At 42.6% G+C, this 27891-nt stretch overlaps 2 protein-coding genes across 12 annotated transcripts in view; one reads left to right on the top strand and one right to left on the bottom strand.

The window, feature by feature from the left end:
• GOLM1 (golgi membrane protein 1) overlaps nt 1-27891 on the top strand; it is a 65773-nt gene that overhangs the window by 18951 nt on the left and 18931 nt on the right. For 6 of the 9 annotated variants that reach the window (XM_068424069.1, XM_068424068.1, XM_068424067.1 and 3 more), the window contains 6 exons: nt 1517-1571; nt 2613-2715; nt 14886-15024; nt 17973-18102; nt 20350-20637; nt 22921-23034. In XM_068424069.1, the coding sequence (XP_068280170.1) occupies nt 1517-1571; nt 2613-2715; nt 14886-15024; nt 17973-18102; nt 20350-20637; nt 22921-23034 (829 nt within the window). Of the gene's footprint in view, nt 1-1516; nt 1572-2612; nt 2716-14885; nt 15025-17972; nt 18103-20349; nt 20660-22920; nt 23035-23371; nt 25993-27891 lie in introns of those variants that run through there. The other 3 variants (XM_068424066.1, XM_068424065.1, XM_068424071.1) reach the window with 3 other exon arrangements.
• The window catches only part of NAA35 (N-alpha-acetyltransferase 35, NatC auxiliary subunit), a 32711-nt gene continuing 25849 nt past the window's right edge, over nt 21030-27891 (bottom strand). For all 3 annotated transcript variants that reach the window (XM_068424061.1, XM_068424060.1, XM_068424062.1), the window contains exon 23: nt 21030-27883. In XM_068424061.1, coding sequence (XP_068280162.1) covers nt 27824-27883 — 60 coding nt within the window. In that variant the 3' untranslated portion in view covers nt 21030-27823. The remainder of the gene's footprint in view (nt 27884-27891) is intronic.

Below are 27891 nucleotides of genomic sequence, written 5' to 3'. Positions count from 1 at the left end.
TCACACGTTAGCAAAACTTGGCATTTCTATTGAAACATTAACTTTCTTTCCCCAATAAACCAGTGGAAACAAATCTGGAGCTTGTTTTTTTTTGACGTGTCTTATGAGAAAGGAGAGGGAGAGGTATTAAACAATCCTAAGTATATGTTGTTATTATTTTTTCCTGTTTAACAAAGGAGGAAGGCCTGTGCTCTTGAGGTTTCACAGTTGTGTTCACAGACTGGCTGCATGTGTAAAGTGGTGTAGGAATATTTCTTTTATTTGGTTGAAAATGGCTGCCTCTTCATCAATACGTAAATGACCACCTCTTTGAACTGGGACTGTTTAAAGACAAATCTACCTCTCTGCTATGGGCTATCCCACTCAGACTGATTGAACGCTTCGCTTTTCCTAATCAGCTGGCACTTATTACTGTAGTCTTTGTGAAGAAAGGCACTGACAGTGTGGTCAGTGTTTCAGGGTGACTTGGGCAGACAGAATGGATACAGTTGTTTCTTTGCATTAAAGTGGTGTCAACACACCAAAACTTCATTACTTGAGCAGAAACTTTGGGAAACTGTGGACTTGATATATCCTGATCTGGGACCCCTGCAGAACTCTGAGGTTTCCTGGGAGAAGGTTAACGAGGAAATTGGCAGTGGAGCATTAGAAATATGCTAGTCCTAGGACTGGACTGGATCATTTCTGAAGGGTCAGTGGATCTCATCTTTTTGTAGTCTTAAGAAGACTCTTCTGCACCAGACTTTCTAAATGTTAAATGTGAATCTGAGTTATCCTGATATCTGGCTCACAGGAATTAGTTTCGTTTAGACTTGCCTTAGTTCTGTCAATATTCAGGTGTTTTGTGGCATGTGTATGTACGGGCTGGTAGAGGGGGATTGATGAAAGAATGGACAAAACATGTTCCTATGTTGACTGCCTCTTCAGAGTGAGAGAGGATGCAATGTGAAGGAATGGAAGAAGGTCCCTCCAGCACTTTCTTATCAAAGCGAGGGAGAGGATAGTTAGAAAAGTGGTACAATGCAAGGGCTTCATGTTGCTTTCATTGAGTTTCTTTATGCTCTATGACTAACGCTTTCATAGCTCATCCTTGCATGCCTGAATGCAGGTGTATTGATTCCTTAGCAAAAGGGTAGTTGATAGCAAGCTATGCTACTCTGTATTCTTCTTTCAAGGGTTAAATATAATAAATCCAACTGTGGCTACGATCGTGAGATTAAACCAGAATAAAGCATCAAGCCATTTTAGTAGTGGACTCTTTACATTCCCCCTCTTTTTATTTAAGTGCAGTAATGCCTTGTCCTCCCTATTTACTGGGAAATCTGGGTTAAAATGAGTGTTTGTTGTATGTACTAGTAAATCTCTAGAGCAACTAACAGTTTTTGTGTTTGGCTGTAACCCAGCACTTCGCAAAGAGAAGATCTTGTTACAAGTGCTTTGGTTGGCGCTGTTTATAATATTAATGGTAACACAGGTCCTGCAATTAAGATGTTGTTTTCTGTTTTGCTCCTTCCAGGCGGTGCTGATGAGTAACATCACAGTAAATGAACGATTGATTCAGAGTCTACGAGGTATGTCGTAATACCCCTCTGCATCTCTCTTACTGGTTTTTAAGACCCCTGTTTTTAAGACTTGTATTTTTTCTGGTGTCTTCTGAGAATGCTGCCTTTCTTCAAGTCATGGGGACAGTGTAGGAGCTGCGGGGACTTAGTCCTGCATCTGCGTAGTTCCAGTTCAGTGAAATAACGGGCTAATCTGCCTCAACAGTAGAAGGGTTTGTCCATGTAATGCTTGATGTAGGACTCCTGACCCTTATGATATAAAATAATACAGAATAAAACTAACTTCCTTGTGTATTGTTACTATATTTATTCTTCATTCTACCTTTTACAGTGTATTTTTGCATTCCTCCCTGAGGTGTTTGGGTCATGCATTTTAGCACCAGAAGAACTCACAAACTCCTATATTAAATAAGAAAACTTGGTCTAATTGATTTCTGTTTATGTTGGTGCTTCAATATTGTTGTTAGCAGTTTATTTCTCAGGAATTCTGGGGAGCGGATCCTAAGTTCTATAAACAGGTAAATATGTTGTGGTGCCTTCTTCTGGTGCCCTCACACACAGAGCTTTCTATCAGGAAGAAAACTCTAAATCACTGGTGCCTCTGTTTTTGAGGAACATAACTGTAAATTTCATATTATTCAGGGAAGCATTGTAAGCTTGTCTTTAGACGGCTAATAAACATGAATGCCATTTCATACTATGTTCTGATTAGTATTTTGTAAACCTAAAGATTTCCTGGGCTGAAACGTAGCAGATCAAGGGTTTTTAAGCAAGTTAGAGTATTCCTTATGAAGAAAAGGCGGTCAAAAATCCATGTTACACTGTTTTTGTTAATATGTTAGGCTGAAAGGCTATTCTTACCCAATTCTGTGCACCTTTGATGAATAAATTCAACAATTATCTATGCATTTGTATACAAAATTTAGTGAGCATGACGGATGGAGTTAGCGTGCTTACTATTGATCTGTTGTTTGTTACTTCCGTTATAATACATGTAGGCACATGTGTGTGTGTGTATTTTAATATATATTTTAATCTTGTTTTGTTCAGAACACTTGAAAGAGTTACAGACAGAATATGGAAAGCTACAGCTGGATGTTTACTGGTTTCAGAAGAACCAGACTAACCTGCAGAGGAAGTTCTCATATGACCTGTAAGTATGTTCTTTCTAAAAGGTGGCTTCCAGAGTTGTAGGTGACTTGGTTATAAACCGGAGTATTCTTGTGATAGCTGTAGCACTGTTAGTAAACATATAGTTTTAAGGAGAAAGTCACACCTGACACATTTCAATTTGCTCACAGTTGATCTTGGAGAAGAGCATAGACCTTGCAGTGCTTGGCATCTCAGTATCCACAGACTTCTCCCACACTTCTTGATGTTCCTTCTATTGCAGGAGGAAAAAGGTAGCAATATTCTCATTTAAGAATTAGGGGGGAAAATTGAAACACGAAGAGGCTAAACTGAAGAAGCTGAAGAACATAAGATATGGGTATACTCGATGAGAAGCTGTATGTCATTGAGCTGTATCTCATTGAGCGTCCCAGGAAGAGGTTGGCGGGCAGTGCTGTTCCCTGCCCGTCTGGGGAAAACGGATGGGCCTAATGCTCCCCGGGTAGCGGTGGATCCTCTTCCTCCTCCACAAGGAGCAGGAGGAGACCTAGGGGATCGGGGGGAATGGAGGCAGGTCCCTGCTCGGGGTGGCAGGCGAATCCCATCCCGACCTTCCTCCCCTCCCCATTGAAAAATAGGTATGAGGTGCTGGAGCCTGAGCGTCTTCCTGAGTGTCAGGAAGACACAAATCTAGGTGAAAGACCCTCTACGGGGCTACGTAAACAGAAGCAACCGAGTAAGAGGGTTGCAACCAGCTCCAAAAAGGAGAAAAGAAAAGTAATTGTTATAGGCGACTCCCTGCTAAGGGGAAGGGAGGGCCCCATATGCAGGCCAGACCCGACTCACAGGGAAGTCTGCTGCCTCCCTGGGGCTCAGGTAAGGGATGTTGCCAGGAGGCTTCCTGAACTGGTGAGGCCCTCTGACTACTACCCACTATTAGTGTTCCAGGTGGGTAGGGATGAGATTGAAGAGAGAAGTGCCAGGGCAATCAAAAGGGACTTCAGGGCCCTGGGGCGTTTGGTGAAGGGGGTAGGTGCGCAGGTGATATTCTCTTCAATTCCTTCGGTGTTCGGTGAAAATAGGGAAAAGACTATAAAAGTACAACAGATTAATATGTGGCCAAGAGACTGGTGCCGTAGGTGGGATTTTGGGTTCGTTGACCACGAGGGGGCTTTCATGGCACCGGGCCTGCTTATGCCATGTGGGGAACAGCTGAATCAGAAATACAGACATTGCTGAGAGCAGTGAAAACAGGGGCACTCAGGTGACAAGCGCTCAGAGTGTGAATGGGACCAGGAAGGAAATGGTACGCACCTTTGAATGACAGCTGCCATGACACTATCTCTGCAAATTGCTCCCTTAATAGACAACTTGGTTGTGGTTGGTTTCATTTTTGCAAGCAGAGTCCGCTCCTGTCACTGTGTAGTATGTGACACAAGAGGCTGCAAACCGAAGAAAACAAACAACGTACTACAGTTAAGCAGAAGACTTTTCTTAAGCAGAGTCCTTCCACTTACCAGCCTTGGCAAAGAGCCTCAGTACATATATCGTATCGTGACCTCACACATGAAATACTGACAGAAATGGAGATTCTGTTTAAAAGATAGTATCAGCGTTCCTTGGGTAGGGTCTAAATCTTAAAAAGCAACTCAGCATGTTGTTTGCTGGATTATGCTCTCTGTTCATGTGTTTCAACACAGAGTAGACCTTGAAAACATGAACTGTTTATTTGTAAGGTGTTTTAGGCATTTACATGCTTCACAGAAAGAGTAAACTTGACAGGATATACTCTTCCATATGTTTGAATTGTAATACTATTAAATTGTTTTTAAAGGCAATAGAGATGAGGCAGAGGCCTCAGAACCCTCTGGATTTTTAAGCCTCTGATACCCTTTACTAAGCACTACCAGTTGTCCATTTTTTCATACTTATATCTAGATAACTCCTGAAATTAAAGAGAATGTCAAACAAAGGGGAGAGGATGATGTCTGCAGTTCAGAAACTTTGCCTGTTTCTCCTTCAAGAGACCCTCCCTCCCTCCCTCCCTCCCTTCCTCCCTTCCTTCACCCAGCTATCATTTTCAGAGTGCTACTAAGGGAACTGCAGTTGGCAGGGCTGGTTAAGGTCTTTAAACTAGGTTCGATGGGGGAGGGGGATAAGACCAGGGCAGCCACAAATGAACCTAGGGGTGACAGGCCTGCGTCGGGGGCAAGACCACTAGCCCAGCTGAAGTTGCATTTACACCAGTGCACGCAGTATGGGCAACAAACAGGAAGAGCTAGAAGCCACTGTAGAGCGGGAAGGTTATGATGTGGTTGCCATCACAGAAACGTGGTGGGATGACTCTCATGACTGGAGTGCTGCTATGGATGGCTATAGGCTCTTTAAGAGGGACAGGCGAAGCAGGAGAGGCGGTGGGGTAGCGCTGTATGTTAGGGAGTGCTTGGACTGTGTTGAAATTGAGGAAGATGGTGAGGATGACAAGGTTGAATGTTTATGGGTGAAGATCAGGAGGAAGGTCGGCAGGGCGGACATTACGGTGGGAGTCTGTTATAGACCACCCAACCAGGATGAGCAGGCGGACGAGGCGTTTTACAAGCGGCTGTCAGAAGCCGCCCGGTCGCCGGCCCTTGTACTCGTGGGCGACTTCAACTTGCCGGATGTCTGCTGGAAATACAACATGGCAGAGAGGAAGCAATCTAGGAGATTCCTCGAATGCGTGGAGGACAACTTCCTCACGCAAGTGGTAAATGAGCCCACTAGAGGAGGGGCCCTGCTTCACAGAATCACAGAATGTTAGGGATTGGAAGGGACCTCGAAAGATCATCTAGTCCAATCCCCCTGCCAGAGCAGGATTACCTGGATCATACCACACAGGAACAGGTCCAGGTGGGTTTTGAATGTCTCCAGAGAAGGAGACTCCACAACCTCTCTGGGCAGCCTGTTCCAGTGTTTGGTTACCCTGACCATAAAGAATTTTTTCCTCATATTTATGTGGAACCTCCTGTGTTCCAGCTTGCACCCATTGCCCCTTGTCCTGTCAATGGATGTCACTGAGAAGAGCCTGGCTCCATCCTCATGACACTTGCCCTTTACATATTTGTAAACATTAATGAGGTCACCCCTCAGTCTCCTCTTCTCTAAGCTAAAGAGACCCAGCTCCCTCAGCCTCTCCTCATAAGGGACATGTTCCACTCCCTTAATCATCTTTGTGGCTCTGTGCTGGACTTTCTCTAGCAGTTCCCTGTCCTTGAACTGAGGGGCCCAGAACTGGACACAGTATTCCAGATGCGGCCTCAGCAGGGCAGAGTAGAGGGGGAGGAGAACCTCTCTTGACCTGCTAACCACACCCCTTCTAATACAGCCCAGGATGCCATTGGCCTTCTTGGCCACAAGGGCACACTGCTGGCTCATGGTCATCCTGTTGTCCACTAGGACCCCCAGGTCCCTTTCCCCTACGCTGCTCTCCAACAGGTCTGTCCCCAACTTGTACTCATCCATGGGGTTGTTCTTGCCCAGATGCAGGACTCTACACTTGCCCTGGTTATATTTCATTAAATTTCTCCCCGCCCAACTCTCCAGCCTGTCCAGGTCTCTCTGAATGGCTGCGCAGCCTTCCGGCGCGTCAGCCACTCCTCCCAGTTTTGTGTCATCAGCGAACTTGCTGACAGTGCACTCTATTCCCTCATCCAAGTTATTAATGAATATATTGAATAGTACTGGTCCCAGTACCGACCCTTGAGGGACTTCGCTAGACAAGGGCTCCAACTGGACTCTGTCCCATTGACCACCACTCTCTGGCTTCTTTCCTTCAGCCAGTTCACAAACCACCTCACTACCCGATCATCCAGACCACACTTCCTCAGTTTAGCTGCGAGGATGCTGTGGGAGACCGTGTCAAACGCTTTACTGAAATCGAGATAGACCACATCCACAGCTTTACCATCATCTGTCCACCGGGTTATGTCCTCATAAAAGGCTATCAAGTTGGTTAAGCATGACTTCCCCTTGGTGAAGCCATGCTGAGTGCCCCTAATGATCCCCCTATTGATGTGCCTAGAGACAGCACCAAGGACAAGTTGTTCCATTACCTTTCCGGGGATGGAGGTGAGACTGACCGGTCTTGACCTGTTGTTAGTGAACAGAGAAGGACTAGTGGGAGATGTGAGCGTTGGTGGCCGTCTTGGGAATAGTGACCACGAAATGTTAGAGTTTTCGATAGTGGGGGAAGTAAGGAGGGGCAAGAGCAGAACTTTTGCCTTAGATTTCCGGCAGGCAGACTTTAGCCTGTTTAAGAAGTTGGTGGACCGAGTCCCTTGGGAGTCGGTCCTGAAGGGCAAAGGAGTCCAGGAAGGCTGGACGTGCTTTAAAAAGGAATTGCTAAATATTCAGGAGCAGGCTGTCCCAGTGTGTCAGAAGACAAGCCGTCGGGGAAAAAGACCGGCCTGGTTAAACAGAGAACTTAAGGAAAAAAAGAGAGCCTATTTGCTCTGGAAGAAGGGTCAGGTAACTTGGGAGGTCTATAGGGATGTTGCCAGGTCGTGTAGGGAGAAGATTAAAAGGGCCAAAGCTCAGTTAGAGCTTGATTTGGCTGCTACGGTCAAGGATAACAAAAAAAGCTTCTACAAATACATTAACAGCAAAAGGAGGGTCAAGGAGAGCCTTCACCACTTGCTGAATGAGGAGGGTAATGTAGTGTCAGGGGATGAGGAAAAGGCAGAGGTGCTCAATGCCTTCTTTGCCTCAGTCTTTAATGTCAGGACCGGTTGTCCTCAGGAGACTCGGCCCCCAGAGCCTGAAGTTAGGGACAGGAGGCTGTGTGAACCCCCCGTAATCCAGGAGGAGATGGTTAGTGACCTGCTGTGCCAGTTGGACACCCACAAGGCTATGGGCCCGGATGCGATTCACCCCAGAGTAATGAAGGAACTGGCAAATGAACTTGCCAAACCACTCTCTATTATTTACCGGCAGTCCTGGTTAACTGGAGAAGTTCCAGCTGACTGGAAATTAGCAAATGTAACGCCCATCTACAAGAACGGCCGGAAGGATGATCCAGGGAACTATAGGCCTGTCAGCCTGACCTCGGTGCCAGGCAAGGTGATGGAACAGATCATCCTGAGTGCCATTACACGGCACATGCAGGACAATTGGGGCACTGGGGCCAGGCAACATGGATTCATGAAAGGCAGGTCCTGCTTGACCAACCTGGTCTCCTTCTATGACCAAGTGACCCGCTTAGTAGATGAGGGCAGGGCTGTGGATGTAGTCTATCTAGACTTCAGTAAAGCATTTGACACTGTCTCCCACAGCATCCTCCTAGACAAACTAGCTGCCCGGGGCTTGGATGGGTGGACTCTTCGATGGGTTAAAAACTGGCTGGATGGCCGAGCCCAGAGAGTGGTGGTGAATGGGGCAAAGTCCAACTGGCGGCCGGTCACTAGCGGTGTTCCCCAGGGCTCAGTTCTGGGGCCGGTGCTGTTCAATATCTTTATAGATGATCTAGACGTAGGGATTGAATGCACCCTCAGCAAATTTGCAGATGACACCAAGCTGTGTGGGAGTGTCGATCTGCTGGAGGGTAGGAAGGCCCTACAGAGGGATCTGGACAGGTTAGATAGATGGGCCGAGACCAACGGCATGAGGTTCAACAAGAACAAGTGCTGGATCTTACACTTCGGCCACAACAACCCCATGCAGCGCTACAGGCTGGGGGAAGAGTGGTTAGAAAGCGGCCCGGTGGAAAGAGAGCTGGGGGTGCTGATCGACAGCTGGCTAAACATGAGCCAGCAGTGTGCCCAGGTGGCCAAGAAGGCCAATGGCATCCTGGCCTCTCTTAGGAATAGTGTAGCCAGCCGGTCTAGGGAAGTGATCGTCCCTCTCTACTCGGCACTGGTGAGGCCGCATCTTGAGTACTGTGTTCAGTTCTGGGCCCTGCACTTCAAGAAAGATGTTGAGGTGTTGGAGTGAGTCCAGAGGAGGGCGACCAAGCTGGTGAAGGATCTGGAGGGTCTGACCTATGAGGAACAGCTGAGGGAGCTGGGGTTGTTTACCCTGGAGAAGAGGAGGCTCAGAGGTGACCTTATTGCCATCTACAACTACCTGAAGGGAGGTTGTAGTGAAGTGGGAGTTGGCCTCTTCTCCCGGGCAACTACTGACAGGACAAGAGGGCACAGCCTCAAGCTTCGCCAGGGGAGGTTCAGGTTGGACATCAGGAAGAATTTCTTTTCAGAAAGGGTCATTAGACATTGGAATGGGCTGCCCAGGGAGGTGGTGGAGTCACCATCTCTGGATGTGTTTAAGAAAAGCCTGGACATGGCACTGAGTGCCATGGTCTAGTTGGCATGGTGGTGTCAGGGCAATGGTTGGACTCGATGATCCCTGAGGTCTCTTCCAACCTGGTTGATTCTGTGATTCTGTGAGCTGCCAAAGGTATCAGAAATGTTCTGGTACAGTTATGGTCAGAGCCATGTGTTCTGCATTACAGTTCATACCTCGTCATGTTTTTTATTGAGATTTCCCACTGAATTATAAGGCATGGTTAACTGAACATAAGTGCTTATCGGTATCCTTACACTAAATACACATTTCTGGTATTTCTAGGAATTTCTGCTGGGTTCTTTCTGTTCAGTAATGTTCCTTCTACCTGTCTTCACATCGTATTGTATCTTCCCTCTGGTGCATAGATTTAGAAAACCAACAGAATTTGCTGTTTGTATGTTCTTATAATGATTTTCCATCAAGAATATAATTGCTTTAGTGATATGTATTTTTCCAGCAGCCACTGTTTCGCCAGATTTTGTAGGAATTATGACTAAAAGCTCAACATGGCAATCAAAGAACTTGAATTCTGCAGGCCAGACTTGAAATACCTTTTTTCTTTTTTTCCCCTTTTTAAGAATTAAGGATTAGTATTAGTGCTTTTGGGTACTTATGGATTACCAGCTGGTTGTGTACTCTTTTTCTTTAGGGCATTGTTACTCATTTAATAATGATGACCCAGATGGATTGTATTAGTGGAGTTCCAATAATTTAGGCCTTCTAACAGAAAAGTAGAAGGAAGTTGGAGGCTTAAGTTTGTTCCAACCTTTTATTAAGCCACATTGCACTTATGTGTCTGTTAAGGTACTTTTCCCCTCTAAGTTTGCTGTGTACCGCAGTTGCTAAGCACCATTTATTTGCTGTTTGGTTAAATGAGAGAGCTGGGACTCCTGGACCTCTGTTATAGTTCTTTGCTAGTTGGGAGTATCTGTTTGCTAGCATTGTCCTTGTAAGGTTGTCATGCTGTACATGAGAGGTTGTGATGCTCTACGAGCGGTACATCCTTGAAGCACTGGGTTGATAAACGTCTGCAGGGAAGTGATACAAGGCAAATGTAGTGAGTCTGGTTTCTGAAAACTCGGGTTTATTGCCTGTGTCTGGTGAACTGTTTTCAAGTACAGCTCCATTGAGGAAATCATCAACAGAGCATCCCTGCTTGTGGGTGTGTACTGTAAAGAATCCCTCTTTGTTTAACAGAAGAAGGCTGGATCCAGAGGGTGCATGGGTCAAGGCTGGCTCAAGGTGAAGAGTGGTGAAGATGGGTTTGCTTGTGTCAGGGTGGGTGTAGAGACAGGCATGATAATTCAGCCATATGCTAGCTGAACAGGGACTCAGCTAGCTGGTCTGCCTCCAGTTGGTCTTGATGCAGGTGCACTATTTCCTGCAGTCTCTCCATGGGAGTTCATAAAAGCAGTTGTCTCAGTCAAGGAGCTACGCTTTCTTCCCTAGCTTTTCTGAATAACACTTAAGTGTTCATTTTCTGTTTCTGGATTTTTTTCGTAGCTATGCAAGTGAGGAAAACAAACTTAGTGCTCAGATTTTCAGGGAATGATGTATAGCTTGGGCACCCTGTAGCATTCACAGAGCAGGAACATATATAAATGTACTTTTTAAATGTTGCTTGTTGTGTACCTTTAGGGGGGATGTTGAAATGTTAATATTTCACTGTTGTAGTAAGTTACATTACTAACTTTGCATTGTGTTCTAGTAGTTGTAGACACATACATCTGATTGTGCTTGGTTACATGCTATCCTCTTCGCTGTTACTAAATGCTTACTTAATACTGTCATTTTAAATGCTTACAAACAACATTTTCCGGATGCCATTAGGGGCCTAGAAAACTAAGTATCATTAGAAAGACTCAAAGTGTTACTTTTAATCTGTCTTCCTTCCTCCTGTCAATCAATATGTTGCCTCTCTGTTCATCTTTAGCAAGCCTTGGCAGGAGAGGTTGTTAGACCTGCTTTTGTGCTATGCCAGTGTTTCCTTGTTTGACTTGGGAGTTGTATGGATGAACGTTTTGCACCTTATGTATCAAGTACACTTTGCCCAGCGGAAAAAATTAAGAGAGAGTATTGTTGTATAATTGAAAATCTTATAAAAAGATGACAGAAGGTCAGTGCCTTTTTTCAACTGCGCACATTGTAAATCACTCTTTAAACAATTGGATGTTGCATTGTAGAAGACTGCTAAAATCGGTTGTGTGTGTGGAATGCATAAGAACAATATTGTTAACTTAGAAGGCACAAAAATTGTTGTTTTTTCTCATGCCCAAGTCTTGATGTTTCATCTTAGCTTTTTTTTTTTTTTGAGCAAGCTTGGTGTTTTCCATACAGAAGTCAGCAGGAGTTATGTGAGCTTACTGGTATTGTGTGCAAAAGGAGTACACATTCCTTAGCAATCGACTTACTGAGATACCCTTGGTGCACACTGTGTCCAATGCTGTCTGCACGTGGTAGAGCTTGTTCAGCAGAGACTGACTGGCAGCCCTGACCCTTCTCTCCTGCAGCAACCAGAGAGAAACGGAAGCCTCTGGACTGGTCTTTTGAAGATATTTCAATATTCCAATGCATTTTGATTCCTAGGAGCTTTGTTTGTTATGTAGCCACTTCTTTGGAAATTTTGCAACCTGTAAAAGGTCTGATAATTAGTTTGGTATTTGCAGCCCTGACAAATGTAAGAGTGTGAGTGCACGAGTAGTATTTTTTGGCAGGGATGAAAGGAGCTGATGATACATGCTTCTGGAGGACAAAGGTGGTCTGTTTCTCATGGTGGCAGCAAATCCGTCAGCCCGGGAGGGGAGAGGCTGTACATGCATTCCTGTGCATGCAGCCCACACCTGTACGTGACCAGGTACGCAGGTCAGCGTGGACATGCGAAGCACTCACACGAGCACGAACACCACCAGTAGCCTCATCCTGCTCCCCTGAGGGTGGAGGTCCGCTAATGCAAGACGTGCTTATGTACATACATACCAGCTGTCATCAGTCCTTGCGCCATCCACATGCAGCCCTCCCACCCCGGTCTGACTCCAGCTGCTGCACTCACACCTGTGTACACACACATACATGCACTGAACAGAGAGTCCCTCACCCAGCAAAGAGTTAAAAAGGCATTTAATAAGAAATGGGACAGACTGTGCTGATCAGGTGCAGGGCAAGGCCAGACAAGTGGACCGACCAGCAACGTGTTTGGATATGACTGACTCTGTTTATCCCCTTGTCTCTCTCTTTTCTCATGCTTGTTCCTACCGGAGGTCCATCCCTTTCCCTGCCATTGGTCCCATAAAAAGTCTTGTGCAATCCTGACACTTTCTACCCCTGCATCCCATAATGTGTCCCCCACCCTGGGCAGGAAACACCTTGGTCCTGTTGACTCATCTTGATGGGTTTGATGCCTGGACATGGGGGCTGAGGCTGACCTGAGACAGCCGTGGGGCTGTGGGGTGGTCTGGTCAGGGTGTCCCTTCTGCTGAGTCCGTAATTTAGTCTCCTCACTGCCCTTGTGCCTCTCTGCTCCTTTGGGCTTGTGGATGTGGGCCTGGGATGGGCTAATGGCTCCTGTGATGGGCCTCGGAGTAGCTGAGGAGGATATTACTTGGACTTTGTTGTGTGTGTGCATGCAGGTGAGCTCCTTATCGCAGAAACTAACTCCATTTAATCTTGTGAGAGAGACAACGCACCACAGAGACTGAATTTAGGAGCACTGGTTTTGCGCATTTGAAGTCTGTCACGTCAATGGGATGAGGTGGAGAAACTAGTACTGTTCTTGTGCTTCAGAAGTTGTTGTATGCTAAGTAGAGTATTCAAATCTCGAGAAATCTCTTTTACAAGAAGGGAATTCATTCTCACATAATAAATTAAAGATGAGGATTTGTCACAGATGTTAGATGAACTTCATTTTCATGTGCAGTGTGGGATGAAAGAGCATTTATGAAAGGTTGCTCTGTCCCCAACTTCAGGTTTTCTGTATACTCCACCTTTCTCAAGCTTGCAAACTGAGGTGCAGGCAATTCTGATTTCCTTTTCTTTCCTAAAAATTAGTGAATGTGTGCATAACTCAAGCCTATATTGTTTTATTGTCTCTGATGTTCACTGACTTACGAAGCACTGCTTATTTTCATGACTCTTCCATATATTAACATTAGCAAAATCAGACTTTAGAATAATGCCTAGACAAGCAGAAACGGTAATAAAGGTAATTAATTTCTCAGTTCATAAAGGTAGTTAATTTGCCAGTTCATAGCATATCTGTCTACCACTCGTTTTCCTTTCTGGGTGTGAACTACAGAACAGATTTTTTGCTTTTAAAAAGGGGAGGTGGAGAAGGATAAAAGTGTAATAAAAACAAGTGACTTGCTGTCGTAGGGGGCGTGTGCCCTTAGAATTCCTCTGGATTAGGTAGTAGCTTATTTGCAGCTTGAGAAACTGGAACATGCCTGTCTGAACCAGCTGCTGTTACAGTGGGGGTACTAACACTCTGCCAGAGCCAGGCTCAGAAATTCATCTCCCTTCTGTCTTAGTGAGGAGGAAGGAAAACTTGCAGTATGTTGACCATGTTGTTGTACAAAGTATGCTGAGAGAGGTTTTGCATGCCAAAAGATGTGTTTGCAGGGTCGGTAGCTGATCGTATGCATTGAACTGAAAGTTACCTTCGAGTGGAAAAAGAGAAGGGAAAAAAGTGTTACAAAACTCCAACAAACTCCTTTGCCACTGGGGCAAGGGAAGAGAAGCAGTGTGGTCCCCAGCTAAGCTTCTTCCTTGGGTATGCTCTCCAGTGCAGGTGGGTGCTGACAACAATGGTGATTTTCCACCACATTTTCCCCAAGCATGATGCACTTCTCTTCGGGATCCACTGAAACACACTATTGCTTGTTCCTGTTCACAGTGGGATCAAAGCATACTTGGGTTTGTATGATTGGTTTCTAAGCCTTCTGCATGTGTGTTACAGGCTAATGCTTATCTGCCTTGTTATTCACTAGGTCTTGTTCTTCCTCTAATACAAACAAAAGTTAGAAAACAGGTTATGAAGAGAGGGGGGTAGAAAGAACGATCTTGCCCTGATGGCAGTCACTTCCCACGAGGAATCCAGCTTGACAACACCCTAGGGTTCGCACAGGATCCTTGGCACAGCCACAAAGGGGGAAAACACTGCCCTGGCAGCTTCGGGAAAAACACTGCCGCAACAGCCTAGTGCTTACCTAGAGGTTTCGGAGCTGTGAGGGAAAGGCAGGCTATAGAATTGCAAACAGAAGACCCCTGGTGTCACAAAGGTGAAGGCACTAATGACACTGTGTAACTGTTAAAAGTATATAAAAGATACACAATACTTGCATCTTTAGGAAATATTCCCTTTGCAACTTCTAATATGTACTGATGAACTCCATTTCTGTTACATATGTTTTGTTACATCTTGCAGCACTGCACTTTGGTGGAATACTGCGGAAGGGCGTTCAGTTTGCTAGTAGTACCTTACACCTGCTTTTTGTTTCAACTAGTACCTTGCTGTTTCCGCTCCCTAGCTAAAATCAATATATGCATTTCTGTTATCATACTAGGAATGCTTCAGGGATCAAAACTGATTTTAACGTAACTGAAATTGATTGGTTAGCAGAAGACAAGAAAAAAATCATGTAGCTTGTTGAGATGGTCTAAGAAAAGCAGTTTAAATTAATTTCTTCCAGTTGAACTTGGACAGCTTGCACCATGAGTTTGTCCTTAGGACTCAGGTTAACACCTCATCTTTTCCTACTGATTTCTCGAATGTAAGCACAGATAGAAATAAGAAAATAAATAAAATGAAAAAAAGAAAGAAAGGAATCATTTTACAAAAGAACATTTTAGAAGAGTGTGGATGAAACTTAACAACTGCTTACTTGTTCGTGTTTTCTACAGGTCACAGTGCATCAACCAGACAAAAGAATTAAAAGAACAATGTGAAGAAAGGATAGATGAGCTTACAAAAAAGGGTAATGATGTACCACAAATCAAAGAAAACAAAGACTTCTCAGAAGATTCAAAAAAAAATAGCCAGGTATGGCTTAGGTAATTTCTTAAAAATTTTTTTCTTTGTAATTCTTAACTAGTTTTCCACCTTTCTGCCATCTCCAACTAACATTAGCCCATCTCATTAAGTTTTGCACAGCTTTCTTTCTCATATGTTGGATGTTTCTGATGTATGGGAAATGGAGTGATTCCAAGGACAGAAGGCAGCAGAGGTCCTTCAGGAGACTCCAAATCACTGTGTCTCTGAGATGGGCAGAATTTGAGAGGTGATGCTGGGAGTGGTGTGGAGCCCATTAAAGAATATTTACACTGCAGAGCTACATGGTTCACAACTCCTTTTGACTTTGTTAAAGGACTTAGTTGCTTTGTGTGTTGAAGATGTGTGTTGAGGATAAATTGTGAATCACTTCAGAGTAGCAGCGAGCCTTGAATATGACATTGTAGTCCAAGGGTCTTTGAGGTCCACCAGCTATGAATTTTCACAGAAATTCTAATTTCGGGCTTTTACAGTGGGAATGAGAGGAAAATCAAATGTCTTAGCTATTTGCTTTTGGATTTTCTGAATTGAACTACAAAAGACATTGCTGTAGGTGACATAAGAATACTCACTAGGATAGGGCAGGCTTGCCGCATAGGGTGGCTGCATGCCAGCTGACTTGTTTTTTTCGTGGGGTACCGAGAGCAGGAGGAAATCCTGAGAAAAGGAAATTTCAGATCATGCTGTTGTGTTGGCATGTGAATCATTGATGCTTACTTCAGTGAAGCAGGATTTAGTGAGGGATAGGACTTGATTGCTTAAGCTTGATCCAGATGGTCCTGGAAACACGCAATAAAGCTCCTGGGTGAGAAGGCAATTAGTTTATTTCTATGTACTGAAGTAGCCCTTTCTTTAGGACTATGAGCACCCGTTACAGAAGTTATATTTTTCACATGTGATTGCAGTGGGGCCTTTTGCACATAGCTGGGTGCAAACTCGCATTGCAAAGGCTGTAGGGGGTTGGTGGTATATGCCCTTTTCTCTTTGGCTAGAAACATGCTGCTAGAAGAAACAATTTGATGACTTCAGAAGTGAAAAGGGTAAAGCAATGAGGATTGAAGCTGGGTTTTGCAAATAGCTGGAAACGGTGGGAGAAAATGGTTGAAACATTTGCCCAGAGACCCCTAGGTGTCCAGGTGATGGTTCCAGTCTGTGTCCAGTCCATTATGTAAAATGGTAGGAGAGAGAACTGCTGAAGTTTGTGACCTTTTATCCTGAGAAGCTGCATTGTATGAGAGGTGCAAGATGAATGAAGCATATAGAGAGGAACTGCTAGCCAGTTAGCCTTTTAAATATAAGTGAAAGCTCGTTTGTCAATATTTTTTTATCAACAGTGTCAAATAAGTAATTAAAAATTAGTGAGCTAGAAATTTAGATAATGTAAGTTAAGGGCTTTTGCATGTTTAATTAGGTAATTTCTTTCTATTAAGTGCAGGCTTGCTAATTTTACAAAGAATTCATGATCTTATGTTCAGTTTCTGATGATTTCTACTTTAGAGAGTGACCTCGAGGCTGAATTATTTCTAAAATAGAAGTATTTTTAAACACAGCATTTTTGCTTTAATGACTGAAGGAAAGTGGAGTTCTTCTGAATATCCTTACTGTGATAACAAAATTTTATGTGGTAATACTTGCTTCTCAAGCTTTCATAAGAGTTAATGCTAGATTATTTGTTGTTGATGTTGGACTTAATGGTGTTGACCCAACAAGGTCTTTAGTTCTGCCTGGCTTTGACTGAGCTTAAACATTTTCAAAACAGCCAAGTAATAATATCCTACAAATACTCTACAGCTTTGGCTTCTTGCTTATTTAACCACTACTTTCTGCAGACATTTTTCCAAATGACTGCGTGAACACTTGACAACCTAGTATTTTATTGATCTGCTTAGAACAGTGGGTAGCTACAGTCTTATCAACAATTGTAATGGAAAACTTTCTGTTGACTGTATGACTTGTATACCATAAGGTTTCCTATTTATTTCTATAGTACCAGGTATAAAAAGGTTTATGTCTCTAAATGTCTGTATGCTTGTTCTTTCTCTGTGTCTTCTGATTTATTTTTTTTTTGAACAAAACAAAACAGAAACCCAACAAAAAATCCCCACAGAACAAACAGTTTCATAACAGTCTGTTCTTCTTGCACCAAAGCTGGTGCAGCACAGCATGGGGTCTGGGCACATTTCATGTTCAGCGTTCGTGTCAACTGAGTTGATGTAGCTCTCAGCCAATTAAATGCTAATATGAGTAAAAGTTGTACATAGAATTTCAGTTGCTAAATTGGAAGATCTTCAAGGTGGTGTACATCTTAGCCATTAATCTTTAAGTAGGTCAGATGCCGAGAGCAGTCTAGTACCAGTATTTCATACATTCTTAAGCTCCACCACGTTAAACAGATACTGTTGTCTAGTTGGTTGATTTACGTTTTTCTTCTCTTAATCCTGCATTCAACATAGTTTTAGACCAGTTCTGTACAGGCTTGCTTAACTGAAGTCTTTTTATGCCCACACTCGGTTTACCTGTCCCTCTCAATTACTAACAGTAGTTAATGCCATCTGTTTTTTTGCTCTTCTGACCCTGACCCAGTAGCAGGGCAACAGTGGAGAAACGTGTGGTGTTACAGTTCTGTGACCCTCAGAGAATAACAGGTAGTGTTTCTCATGAAACACTAACCAAGAAAAGTAACTTCATGGTTAGATGCAGTTAGATTAAAGGAGGTGTGTTAAATTCTCCTGACGTGCTGTACTGTTACCTAGAAACATCACTGCATATTCAAGATTGTATGGTACTTCCATCAGCCAAAAAAATTTCAGTCCAAATATTTCCGAGTGTGTTAGGATTTTTTTTTCCCCCACTGAATTCTTACCTAACTTCCGCTTCCCTTCCCAAATCCAGGAGTAGTTACATAGACCAATACTTAACTGTATACTTCCACTTTGTAGGTCAGTATTCAGCTGCCAGCCTTGAAGCAAACCGAGATCAAGCAGGCTGACTTGGAACAGCAGAAACCCAATGAAGATGTGTCTAAAGCAGTACCTACAGTAAAAAAGATAGACCCGCTGCAGGCTAAAGGTGAGATGGAAGTCACTTTCTATCTTACTACCAACTGGTTAAGAATATTTGTAATTTAACTGAACATTTAAAAAACATTTTTGTACACAAGATTAAGATGGAAAACGTGACACCAGTAGACTGAACTTTAATCAATTTTCCAGCTGTGGAGAGGTGTAATATCTATTCCAGCATTTTTATTACTAGCATTTCTACTGGATTCGTTTTGTTGTAATTGACATGTTGCATGTAAAGGAAAATACAAATATTTACAATTCTGGAGTCATACTCCTCATTTAATATGGAGAAAATACCGGGTGTTTGAAAGCAATGATTTTCATGCATGTTTAAAATTTGCTTTTTTGAATAATTTTGACACATATAGCCTGCTACCCATCCCTGTGGAATATCTGCAAGTTGGGCTTTAAATAAACACACATCCATGCTTTCCACGTGTTGTCACTGAGCAAAATGCAAGTAAGGGAAATGACACACAGGACATCAGATTAGTTAAACTAATGGTTGCTTTTGGCACTAAAGTCTCAGAAACTATTAATTTGAATGGATGTATCCTCATGCGTCAGTCTTGCATAGTACTGTGTGTGATAGAAGTTAAATTTCCTATTTAATTATTCCTACATGCTACCTTAAATTACAATCTTGGGAGTATGCATATCTCATTTCAGAGAGCTAGCAATTGAAAACAAGGTCTATATATGTCACACAGAATCACAGAATCACAGAATCAACCAGGTTGGAAGAGACCTCAGGGATCATCGAGTCCAACCATTGCCCTGACACCACCCTGTCAACTAGACCATGGCACTAAGTGCCATGTCCAGTCTTTTCTTAAACACATCCAGAGATGGTGACTCCACCACCTCCCTGGGCAGCCCATTCCAATGTCTAATAACCCTTTCTGAAAAGAAATGCTTCCTGATGTCCAACCTGAACCTCCCCTGGCGAAGCTTGAGGCTGTGCCCTCTTGTCCTGTCGCTAGTTGCCTGGGAGAAGAGGCCGACTCCCACTTCACTACAACCTCCCTTCAGGTAGTTGTAGACTGCAATAAGGTCACCTCGGAGCCTCCTCTTCTCCAGGGTAAACAACCCCAGCTCCCTCAGCTGTTCCTCATAGGTCAGACCCTCCAGATCCTTCACCAGCTTGGTCGCCCTCCTCTGGACTCGCTCCAACACCTCAACATCTTTCTTGAAGTGTGGGGCCCAGAACTGGACACAGTACTCAAGATGCGGCCTCACCAGTGCCGAGTAGAGAGGGACGATCACTTCCCTAGACCGGCTGGCTACACTATTCCTAATAGAGGCCAGGATGCCATTGGCCTTCTTGGCCACCTGGGCACACTGCTGGCTCATGTTTAGCCAGCTGTCGATCAGCACCCCCAGGTCTCTGAACCTGGGCACCCAGGCCCAGTGGTTAGGCACCCACCGGGCCGCTTTCTAACCACTCTTCCCCCAGCCTGTAGAGCTGCATGGGGTTGTTGTGGCCGAAGTGTAAGACCCGGCACTTGTTCTTGTTGAACCTCATGCCGTTGGTCTCGACCCATCTATCTAACCTGTCCAGATCCCTCTGTAGGGCCTTCCTACCCTCCAGCAGATTGACACTCCCACCCAGCTTGGTGTCATCTGCAAATTTGCTGAGGGTGCACTCAATCCCTACATCTAGATCATCTATAAAGATATGTAGTTTATTCAGGCAGATTTTTTTTGTGATTTTTTTTTAAATTAAAAAACAGATACACAGGAAAAAAGACATGGTAATGTCTGCTAAAAGTAATAGCTCTCCTGCCCTTCTTCTTAATTTTTTTAAAAAAAAACAGCCTTGAATTACGTGCAAATCTGCTCATGTGACTGCTTTGTCCTGAGCTACTTTTGAACACCAAATCACTTTTATTGTTAGCAACGAAATGTAATACACAGAAACCTGATGCTTATGTAGCACACCGCAATTTTCATTTAAACAGCTCTGTTTCACCTGCCCAGTTTATTAACTGCACATACCAAAATTTTAAGTAGGTACAAACGTGAATCTCTTGACAGTAAATGATGTCTCATCCTTCAGCTCTTCCCAGTAGGAAAAACATGGGTTGTCTTCTTCTTATCTTTGGAACTGATGTGGTTGAAAGATATTCTTTCAGATGAAAAACAAGAATTAAATGAGAAAAATAAGGCAGTATTTATTAAAGGTTTTTAACTTGTGGCACCACTGAAAGGCATTAGGTTTTTTACTCAGAATAATTTTTATTGTTTACAGAAAGAATAAACGGCCTAGCTGACAGCAGAAAAGAGGAGCCTAAGGCAGAAGAGGAGAAGCTGTCTAGTCAACTGAAAAACCCACAGGATTCACACAAGGCTGCTGCAGGTCATGAGGAGATGCTGCTTGAGTCAGAGAAGGAGCTGAATCCGTCTGAAGATGAAAAACACGTAGCTGGGCAAGATGCTTTACAGCCAGAAGCAAGGCAGGCTGCCAGTGAGGAAATTGAGAGGGAGCAGCTCCTAAATTACAATGCTAAGCAGGATGACTCGCCCCCCGGAAAGGCTGGTTGGTAGCATGTCACCTATTGGTAAGAACAGTAAAGAAACGGAAGTGTGGAATAGGGCATGATTTCTGCAACAGTGGTGGCAGCTGCCCGGACTTGGTATGAAGTTTCATATAGGTTAGTGTAAGATGTAAGAGGTTAGTCAGTCCCCAGCAGTCTTCTGTAGTCCGTGGGTAAAGATGGAGGCTTATGTTTGTGCAACATGGGAGGTACCACGCTGGGTTCTTCTGCATCACCATAGCAGCCTTCCTCTCTCTCTCTCTCTCTCTCTCTCTCTCTCTCTCTCTCTCTCTCTCTCTCTCTCTCTCTCTCTCTCTCTCTCTCTCTCTCTCTCTCTCTCTCTCTCTCTCTCTCTCTCTCCCCCCTCCCCACCCCCACCCCCCCCCCGCTCCCTCTTTCTCCCCCCATTGGCTGTACAAGGCATTTGGGGAAATTCTCTCTGAAACTTTTGGGCATTGAGGTTTTCTAAGGATATGATGATGCATTTGAAAGGGATGAGATGTTAACCATTCAAATCACTGATGAATAGAGAGATACTACATATTGAAGTTTTGCAGATAGATAGTCTGTTTATAGCATCAATGTGTAAATGCTAGCTATCCCTATTTCAGAATAAGCTAGCATGAATAGAACTCGACCTAAGACTTCAAGTATCTAAAGTTTATTATTGTGACTCTGCAAAACTGCAGATCAGAGGTTGCAAAGGTGCTACTTTCTGGCATCTACCACGTGTGACCCTGAACCACACGTCTCCACAGCACCAAGCAGCAGAGTATTGATGTTGTGCCTAAACCTGACCAGATCCCCTCTTTCTGTCTTGAGGAACTCTGTCTCAGGTGGACCCAGCAGCCCAGAGTAGTCAAGAGGACGCCTTATGGCAGTCAGAGCAGAAATTTATGCCCACAAAAAATGCTGGTTATGCTTTTCTAGTAAATGCATTCATGGAATCATGAGTAATGATGTCAACACTGTTGATAACTTGGCAGGGATAAGTAATCTCATCTGCATTGCTAAAGTAATATTTTTCCAACCACTCCAAAAAGATGCTGGCCAGAGCAGACTGTCCCCCAAAGAGATGTGAATACATAAGTTACCTAAACTGCTTCCATTTTAATGGAAATAAATAGCTGAAAGATTAGGTAAAAAAATGATCTTAACAGTGCAAGAAAAAACTCCGCCCTGTAGCCTGTGAAAGGTCAGAATTTCTGTGGGCTAGAAAAACTAGCAGGATGTTCTTCAGGCTTGGTTCAACAAAAATACCGTACCTTACTGCATAGGCTCCCTGTAGCCAAAGGAACGTAAGGCAGAAAAAGATTTCTTCTACATTCTCTGAGCATCCTCTCTCTTTCAATAAAGGCTTCTTTTAAAAGTTTGAGGCCTTTAGGCCTGTAACTGTAAAAATCTATTTGATGTGGTGGTCTGAACATCGACAATATAAGGCTAAAAATTTTCAAGCCTGTTTCTAAGCCAGTTACTAATTGGAGGGCTTGTCTTGAGAATGTTCAGAAGCAGAGACTTCAGTCTCTCTTAACTGGGGTATTCTTATACCTCTGTGCTGTTTTGGTTTTTTTTCTGGCTGGTTTACTGAAATACAAGGGTAGTAGTTTGGCAATCAGAACTAATGTTTCCATTTACTTCTGAGCTCTCTAAAGAAATCTGAAGATAGTCAATAAAAGTTGCCTGAGATGAATTGCATAGAATTGTGTTCTTCGAAAGGGCCTTTAAGATCAAGTCCAACTGAATTAATGAGCGGGTGAAGAAAATCTCCTATAGAAAAGCACTTTTGTGTCAAGTTAGCAATTCATAAAATACTTTTTTTTTTTAATTTATTTGATGCTATATTCACAGCTTTCTACTTGGTAGACAAACTAAAACAAGAAGGGGGCAGCTGAGATAGATAGGTATGTTTTAGCAGTGGTGGTAATACATTTAAAAGCAACAGCACAGTCAAGTTCTCAGCACTGGCTTCAGCTTTACTCTTCCTTAGGCTGTCCTTCAATGTACTCTGAAATTGTTTAACACTTTTCCTTTCTGTCCACCTGCACACTGACTGAGTTTCATTACACTTTCCAAATCCCAAAAGATTCTTTTGTCTAGTTCTTCAGACAAGACTGACAGCAAAAGCTGATCTGCAATTTAACAGTTCAAAAGGAAAAATAATATGAAAATCTAAACAGCAATTCATTCAGCAGCAAAGGAAATTCTGTGGAAGGCTGTTACAGTGTTTCTTGTGCAGATGACCTTATGGTATAGCATAAAACTAATTAATTTTAACATTTTTCCAGACAAACAGGAACATGAAACACTGAACCAGGACAAAGATGTTGATTACAACTTAGATGAGAATGAAGCTGAATCAGAAATGGACAAGCAAGCAGCACTTGCAGGGATTGAAAATGGTAAAAAAGAGAGAAGTTAAAACTTTTTTTTTTCTAAAAGTACCATATGCTGAAGACTATATGTTGCATGGTATCCTGTGGCAGATATAGCTAGCTCGTTTCTGTTTGTTCTTTGAGCTTTCCCTCATGTTGACATTGTGACCCATTTTCTGTGTAGCATCACTGAAGCTTCTGTTTAACACATGGTGGGGAGGGACAGTATCTGTAGCTTTACTATACTATACAGTACTTAACAGTCCTTCCAGAATTTCTCCTGCTGTGTTCTAGATTGTTTTCTAGATGAAGAACTATAATTTCTGCCTCTTAAAGAGGTTTCTGTACCTTTTTTCCTAATTAGTTCAAAACCCTGAAGACATGAAAAACCACTTATCTGAGCAAGGTGAAGAACGACAGAGGTTGTGAACAAAGGAGGTTCATAATGCAACTTAGTCACCTCTTCATATAAATGCAGCAATGATGATGAGAGCAAAGTGATCTGAGAACGTTTTGATTATCTTCTCAAGGATTCAGTAAGGGCCCAAATGAAGTAAAATTTTCTTGTGAAGTTTTAGTATTGTTCCAGTGGTGAAAAAAATAATCTTAAATTTCTGGAGGCTTGTTTTAAAGCAGCTCAACCTGTGTAATGACTCTTCTTATTGATTATGAAATTGAAATCAGCTAGCAGTAAGTATAGTAACTTCGAAGTCAGCTAACTTGTACAGTCATACTACAATCACAGTATGTGTGGATTGGGGGTAGATGAGGAGTCCTCTGCCAAGGATGGATCTCGCCCCGGAGCATTCAGTAGAGAAATCCCTAGCCTAGTTTTAAGAGGAGCTTAAGAGAACCTAACTTACCTTGACAAAACACAGGAAGGATGAAAAACGGCCCATGCTGCAGTCTACCCTTGTGCCTATGCTGACACCTTTTTACTGCAATGTAGATAAGACTCAGAAGGCATGATTGTAGTCCTCAGATATTATACAGTATGATGTATTTTCCTCAGCCTCCTAAATGAAATTGCTAGCTTATACTATCTGTAGCCAGGCTGAAACACTGTCCTAGTTGTGTTCTTAGCTTTTAGGTAAAAAAAAAAAGGATTCTGACAATAGTGTCTTCTCATTAAGAGATTAACAGGAAGATTTTTCTGAAAGCTCTGTTGGACTCCTGTTCATAAGACCAGTACTACGGTATGGTTCAGTTACCACTAATTTGCACAAGTTCAGAGTGTAAAAATTCAAATGGATTCCTGAAATTTCCATGACAGAAGCCATCTGAAATGGTGTGCTACAACTACCCTTTACTCCACCCAGCCACTGTCTTCTAGAAGGTAGAAAGGCAGATGCTTGTCTCTTAGAACAGCAGTCATCTCAGCTGTTCAAAGTTACTAATCTCTGCCAGACTTTTAAAGAAGGTAGACCAGACTATGCATTTACCAAACATCTCAATGTCTCCTACAGGTAAAGCTGTAGTTGTTGTGAAGTCCTGTGTTATGCCCAATATATTGTGTTGTTTATGTTCTGTAGTCTTTGTCTTTGCTGTAACTTGCTGAATGTAAACTAGAGACTAGTTTACTTGTGATAACCTAGAAATACCCTCTGCTACCACTAAGGCACCCTGAACTGCAGTCCAGCATGCACTGTGTGTAGCCAGCTGTTTTGAAGATTGTATTTATGGCTGTTCTCAAGACTGATGCCTGTGTTTGGAGCAATCTTTGTGAGAACCACCGTCTGTAGAGACAGCACGGGAGCAGAGAGACATGACTAACTTCCCAACCAGCAATTCCATTTAAGAAAATACAAATTTGTCTCTGCTTTCTCTTAATGCACTTGATTTTGTAACTACTTCTGTGGTGTGTCATTCCTCAGTGTACTAGTTTACAACTCTTGTACCTTAAGATGTCTAACTATGTAAACTAAGGGGAAAGTTGGTTCTTTTGTGTATGAAAAGAGTATTAGTTGTCATCAAGTGAAAGTCAAGTCAAATGGTGCCTATTAAGCCTAAATATGTAAACAGTTCACTGACAGACTTGCCATGTGTAACCTGAATTCTTCTAAGAAAAGCACTAACTTCCATTACCGAGTTTTTGGTTACTCTGTTATTTTCACCATTTAAGTTGGACTTAACTGGTCTGGGCTACTTCAGTCGACACAGCAGGGAAGACAAATGCTTGTAAGCAGGAGAGTAAGGGACAAGTATTGGGAAACTTGGGCTATTAAGTTATTTTTTGCAAATAATGGCATGTTTTAACGTCAAAATGTTTACACGTATTCTAAGTAAAAGGGGCATTTTCTTAGGGCTTAATATGTAAACAGTTATATAGCTGAGATGAAATTAATCAGGAATTAAATAGTGATTGTTAAAGAGCATATATTATAACAGTATAAAGTGTACAGTCAAACACTGTATTCAAGGTGAATGAACGGCTTTAACTTGAAACTGGTAAAATCCCAAACAAAATCCTTAAGGTAATTAATATATTGCCAGAGAATTCTTCTAAAACACATTGTTTTGGCTGTATTTCTATACAGTACCCAAACCTGACTGGGCATCTGGCTAGCCAGCTAGATGTTGTCCTCTCCATAAACAAGACTACCTTTGTACAAAGCACACTCGTTACACCTCTGACAGTAGGGGGTCTGAAAAGCTGTGTAAGAGCAATATTCAAAAGCATAAAGGAATACAGTCTTAATGGCTTCAAGTGCTACAGGAATGTAACTAGGGTAGTAGATTTCTAGTAGAGAAGGGGCCTGTATGTCTGCTACATAGAATTTCAAAATCAAAGGACTTTTAGTTGAACAAAACAAGAGATTAATTTGGAACTGTGGTTTATGTAGTGTTGTCTGTCACTGAAGTTTTTAGTTGCATGAGGCAGGGAATCATCTTGGGGTTAAATTAACACTTGTCCTTGATGTTTTTTTAAAAAGTAAGCCTGATTCATTTTAGATAAGCATTTTAAAATAAATATGATCTTCTCCACTGTGTTTTCACCTTATTCTGTACAGTTAATCCATTTCTAATGTTAATGAAAATGGGAAAGATGATCATTCCTGTTTTCTTAGCTCTATAAATGATGTAGAACTTGGTTTCTCTTTCACTTGCTGCTTCCTTTGGAGAAATACCAAAGGCTGTCCTTGAGCTGCTGTCATGTAATTCATGATTTTTAAGACAAGAAAGATTTTTGTGATTGTTTACAAGAAGGCAGCAAAAGCCAGACGAATTCTCAGTGCCCTACACTAGAACCAGTTTGCCATCTTTACAACTACATTTTCCAGGATTTTCATTCCTTTTGGCAACGATACAGAAGCATTCAAGTATATTAATCATGACAATAAGCAAACACGTAAAATGGTACACAACCTCCTTAGCAAAGAAATTGGGAAAAGCATGTCTTCAGAGCAGTACTCCTGCTTATTTCAAGAAGCTGCAAATTGCTGGCAGACAAGTGGGTGTTCCAATTTAGAGTTTCTTCATTGTATTCCATCTCTAGCTCAGTAGTGCTGCTGCTAAGGTGATGGAGTTAAAGTGGTATTAATCCACAGTACAACTGTATGTTAGGAGAAACACAAGCAAATGCCATACGTGGTCAAGAGGGAGTTGCAAGCTCATCACTATGGAGGAAGCCATCTTGCACCAAAATGAAGAACTGTCCTGTTCAACACAGTCAGACCTGGAAGATTTGCTTTTATGGCCCACGTAAGACTTTGCAGTATGGTTTACCAAAGAGCAAGTCAGCTTTTTTTACCCACGCACTTTTTAGGAGGTTGCTCAACACAACAGCTTACCTCTGTTATTTCACATCTGGAAACAGGAGGAAAAACCTACCCTGTCCTTCCTGGAACAGTTCGGGGCTCCTCCTGTTTGGGATTTCTACCTCTATCAACCATTACAGAATGCAGTAGGATCCAGCAGCAGCATTGCAGTCAAAACAAGAGAATGAAGGTCATGCAAGAGCTGACTGAGCAGTGGAACAAAGCAATGCCTCCCTTTGTGATGGCAAACAACAGGATTGAAAGAAAGTTGCTGAACAGTTAAAACACACAGCTAGTTGGTAGTGACTATTACAGTGTTAGCTATGCAGATTCTCTGCTACCATGGAGAATGAAGACAAAGGAACAAACTGCTACTAGAAACAACTTACTCCATTTCTCACTCTTCAAGGAGTTCTACACTGAAGACAAAATACCTCCTAGACAACTGACTTCAGTAAAACAAATATCACTGAATTCAGTGCAGTAGGAGCTAAATGACTAGTTTTCATATCCTCTTATATTTCTGTAAAGATTGTTTTAGCTTGCAGAACTTCACAAGAAAAGAACCCAGTCTTTCTAATTGCAAAGTGAGCAAATTTGATGCAATTTAGGCAAAAATATGGAAACTCACAGTCTCTCCAAGTGGCTTCATTCAAAGCAGAATTTCAGTAGCTCAGCTGTGTCTATCAGACATGATGCTCTACTGCATTATTTTTATCCAGTCCTGAATGTTGTTAAATCCCTAAACCACCATTTTCTGTCAGAGCTCATGCATAGAAGTGATTTATGATTAAATCTGTAATCAATAAGGTACAACATTCTTCAACAATAACGTTGATTAAAATCAGCTTCACCGGTAAAACTTTATACAGATCAGTTTAAAACAGCAGTTGTCATTCAGATCACGTAAAGAAGGCAGACTATAGATACTCCATGTGACAGTACTTTTATCCTGGATATCCCTCTCAGTCTGGATACAGCACTAGATACTCCATTGTACAGCCAATATCTGATACACAGATTATACTTCAGATATTGTAACAATAATCTCCTGTCTTTCAAACAAGCTTCACAACTGGAAAATATTTATGAGGAGAGAAGTCAAATTCTGGAGGAACCTAGAAAG

The sequence above is a fragment of the Nyctibius grandis genome, chromosome Z (genome assembly GCF_013368605.1).
Source record: "Nyctibius grandis isolate bNycGra1 chromosome Z, bNycGra1.pri, whole genome shotgun sequence".
Taxonomy (NCBI): domain Eukaryota; kingdom Metazoa; phylum Chordata; class Aves; order Nyctibiiformes; family Nyctibiidae; genus Nyctibius; species Nyctibius grandis.
Note: the sequence above shows the minus strand (reverse complement) of the source record. Positions and strands in the feature narration are given on the sequence as shown.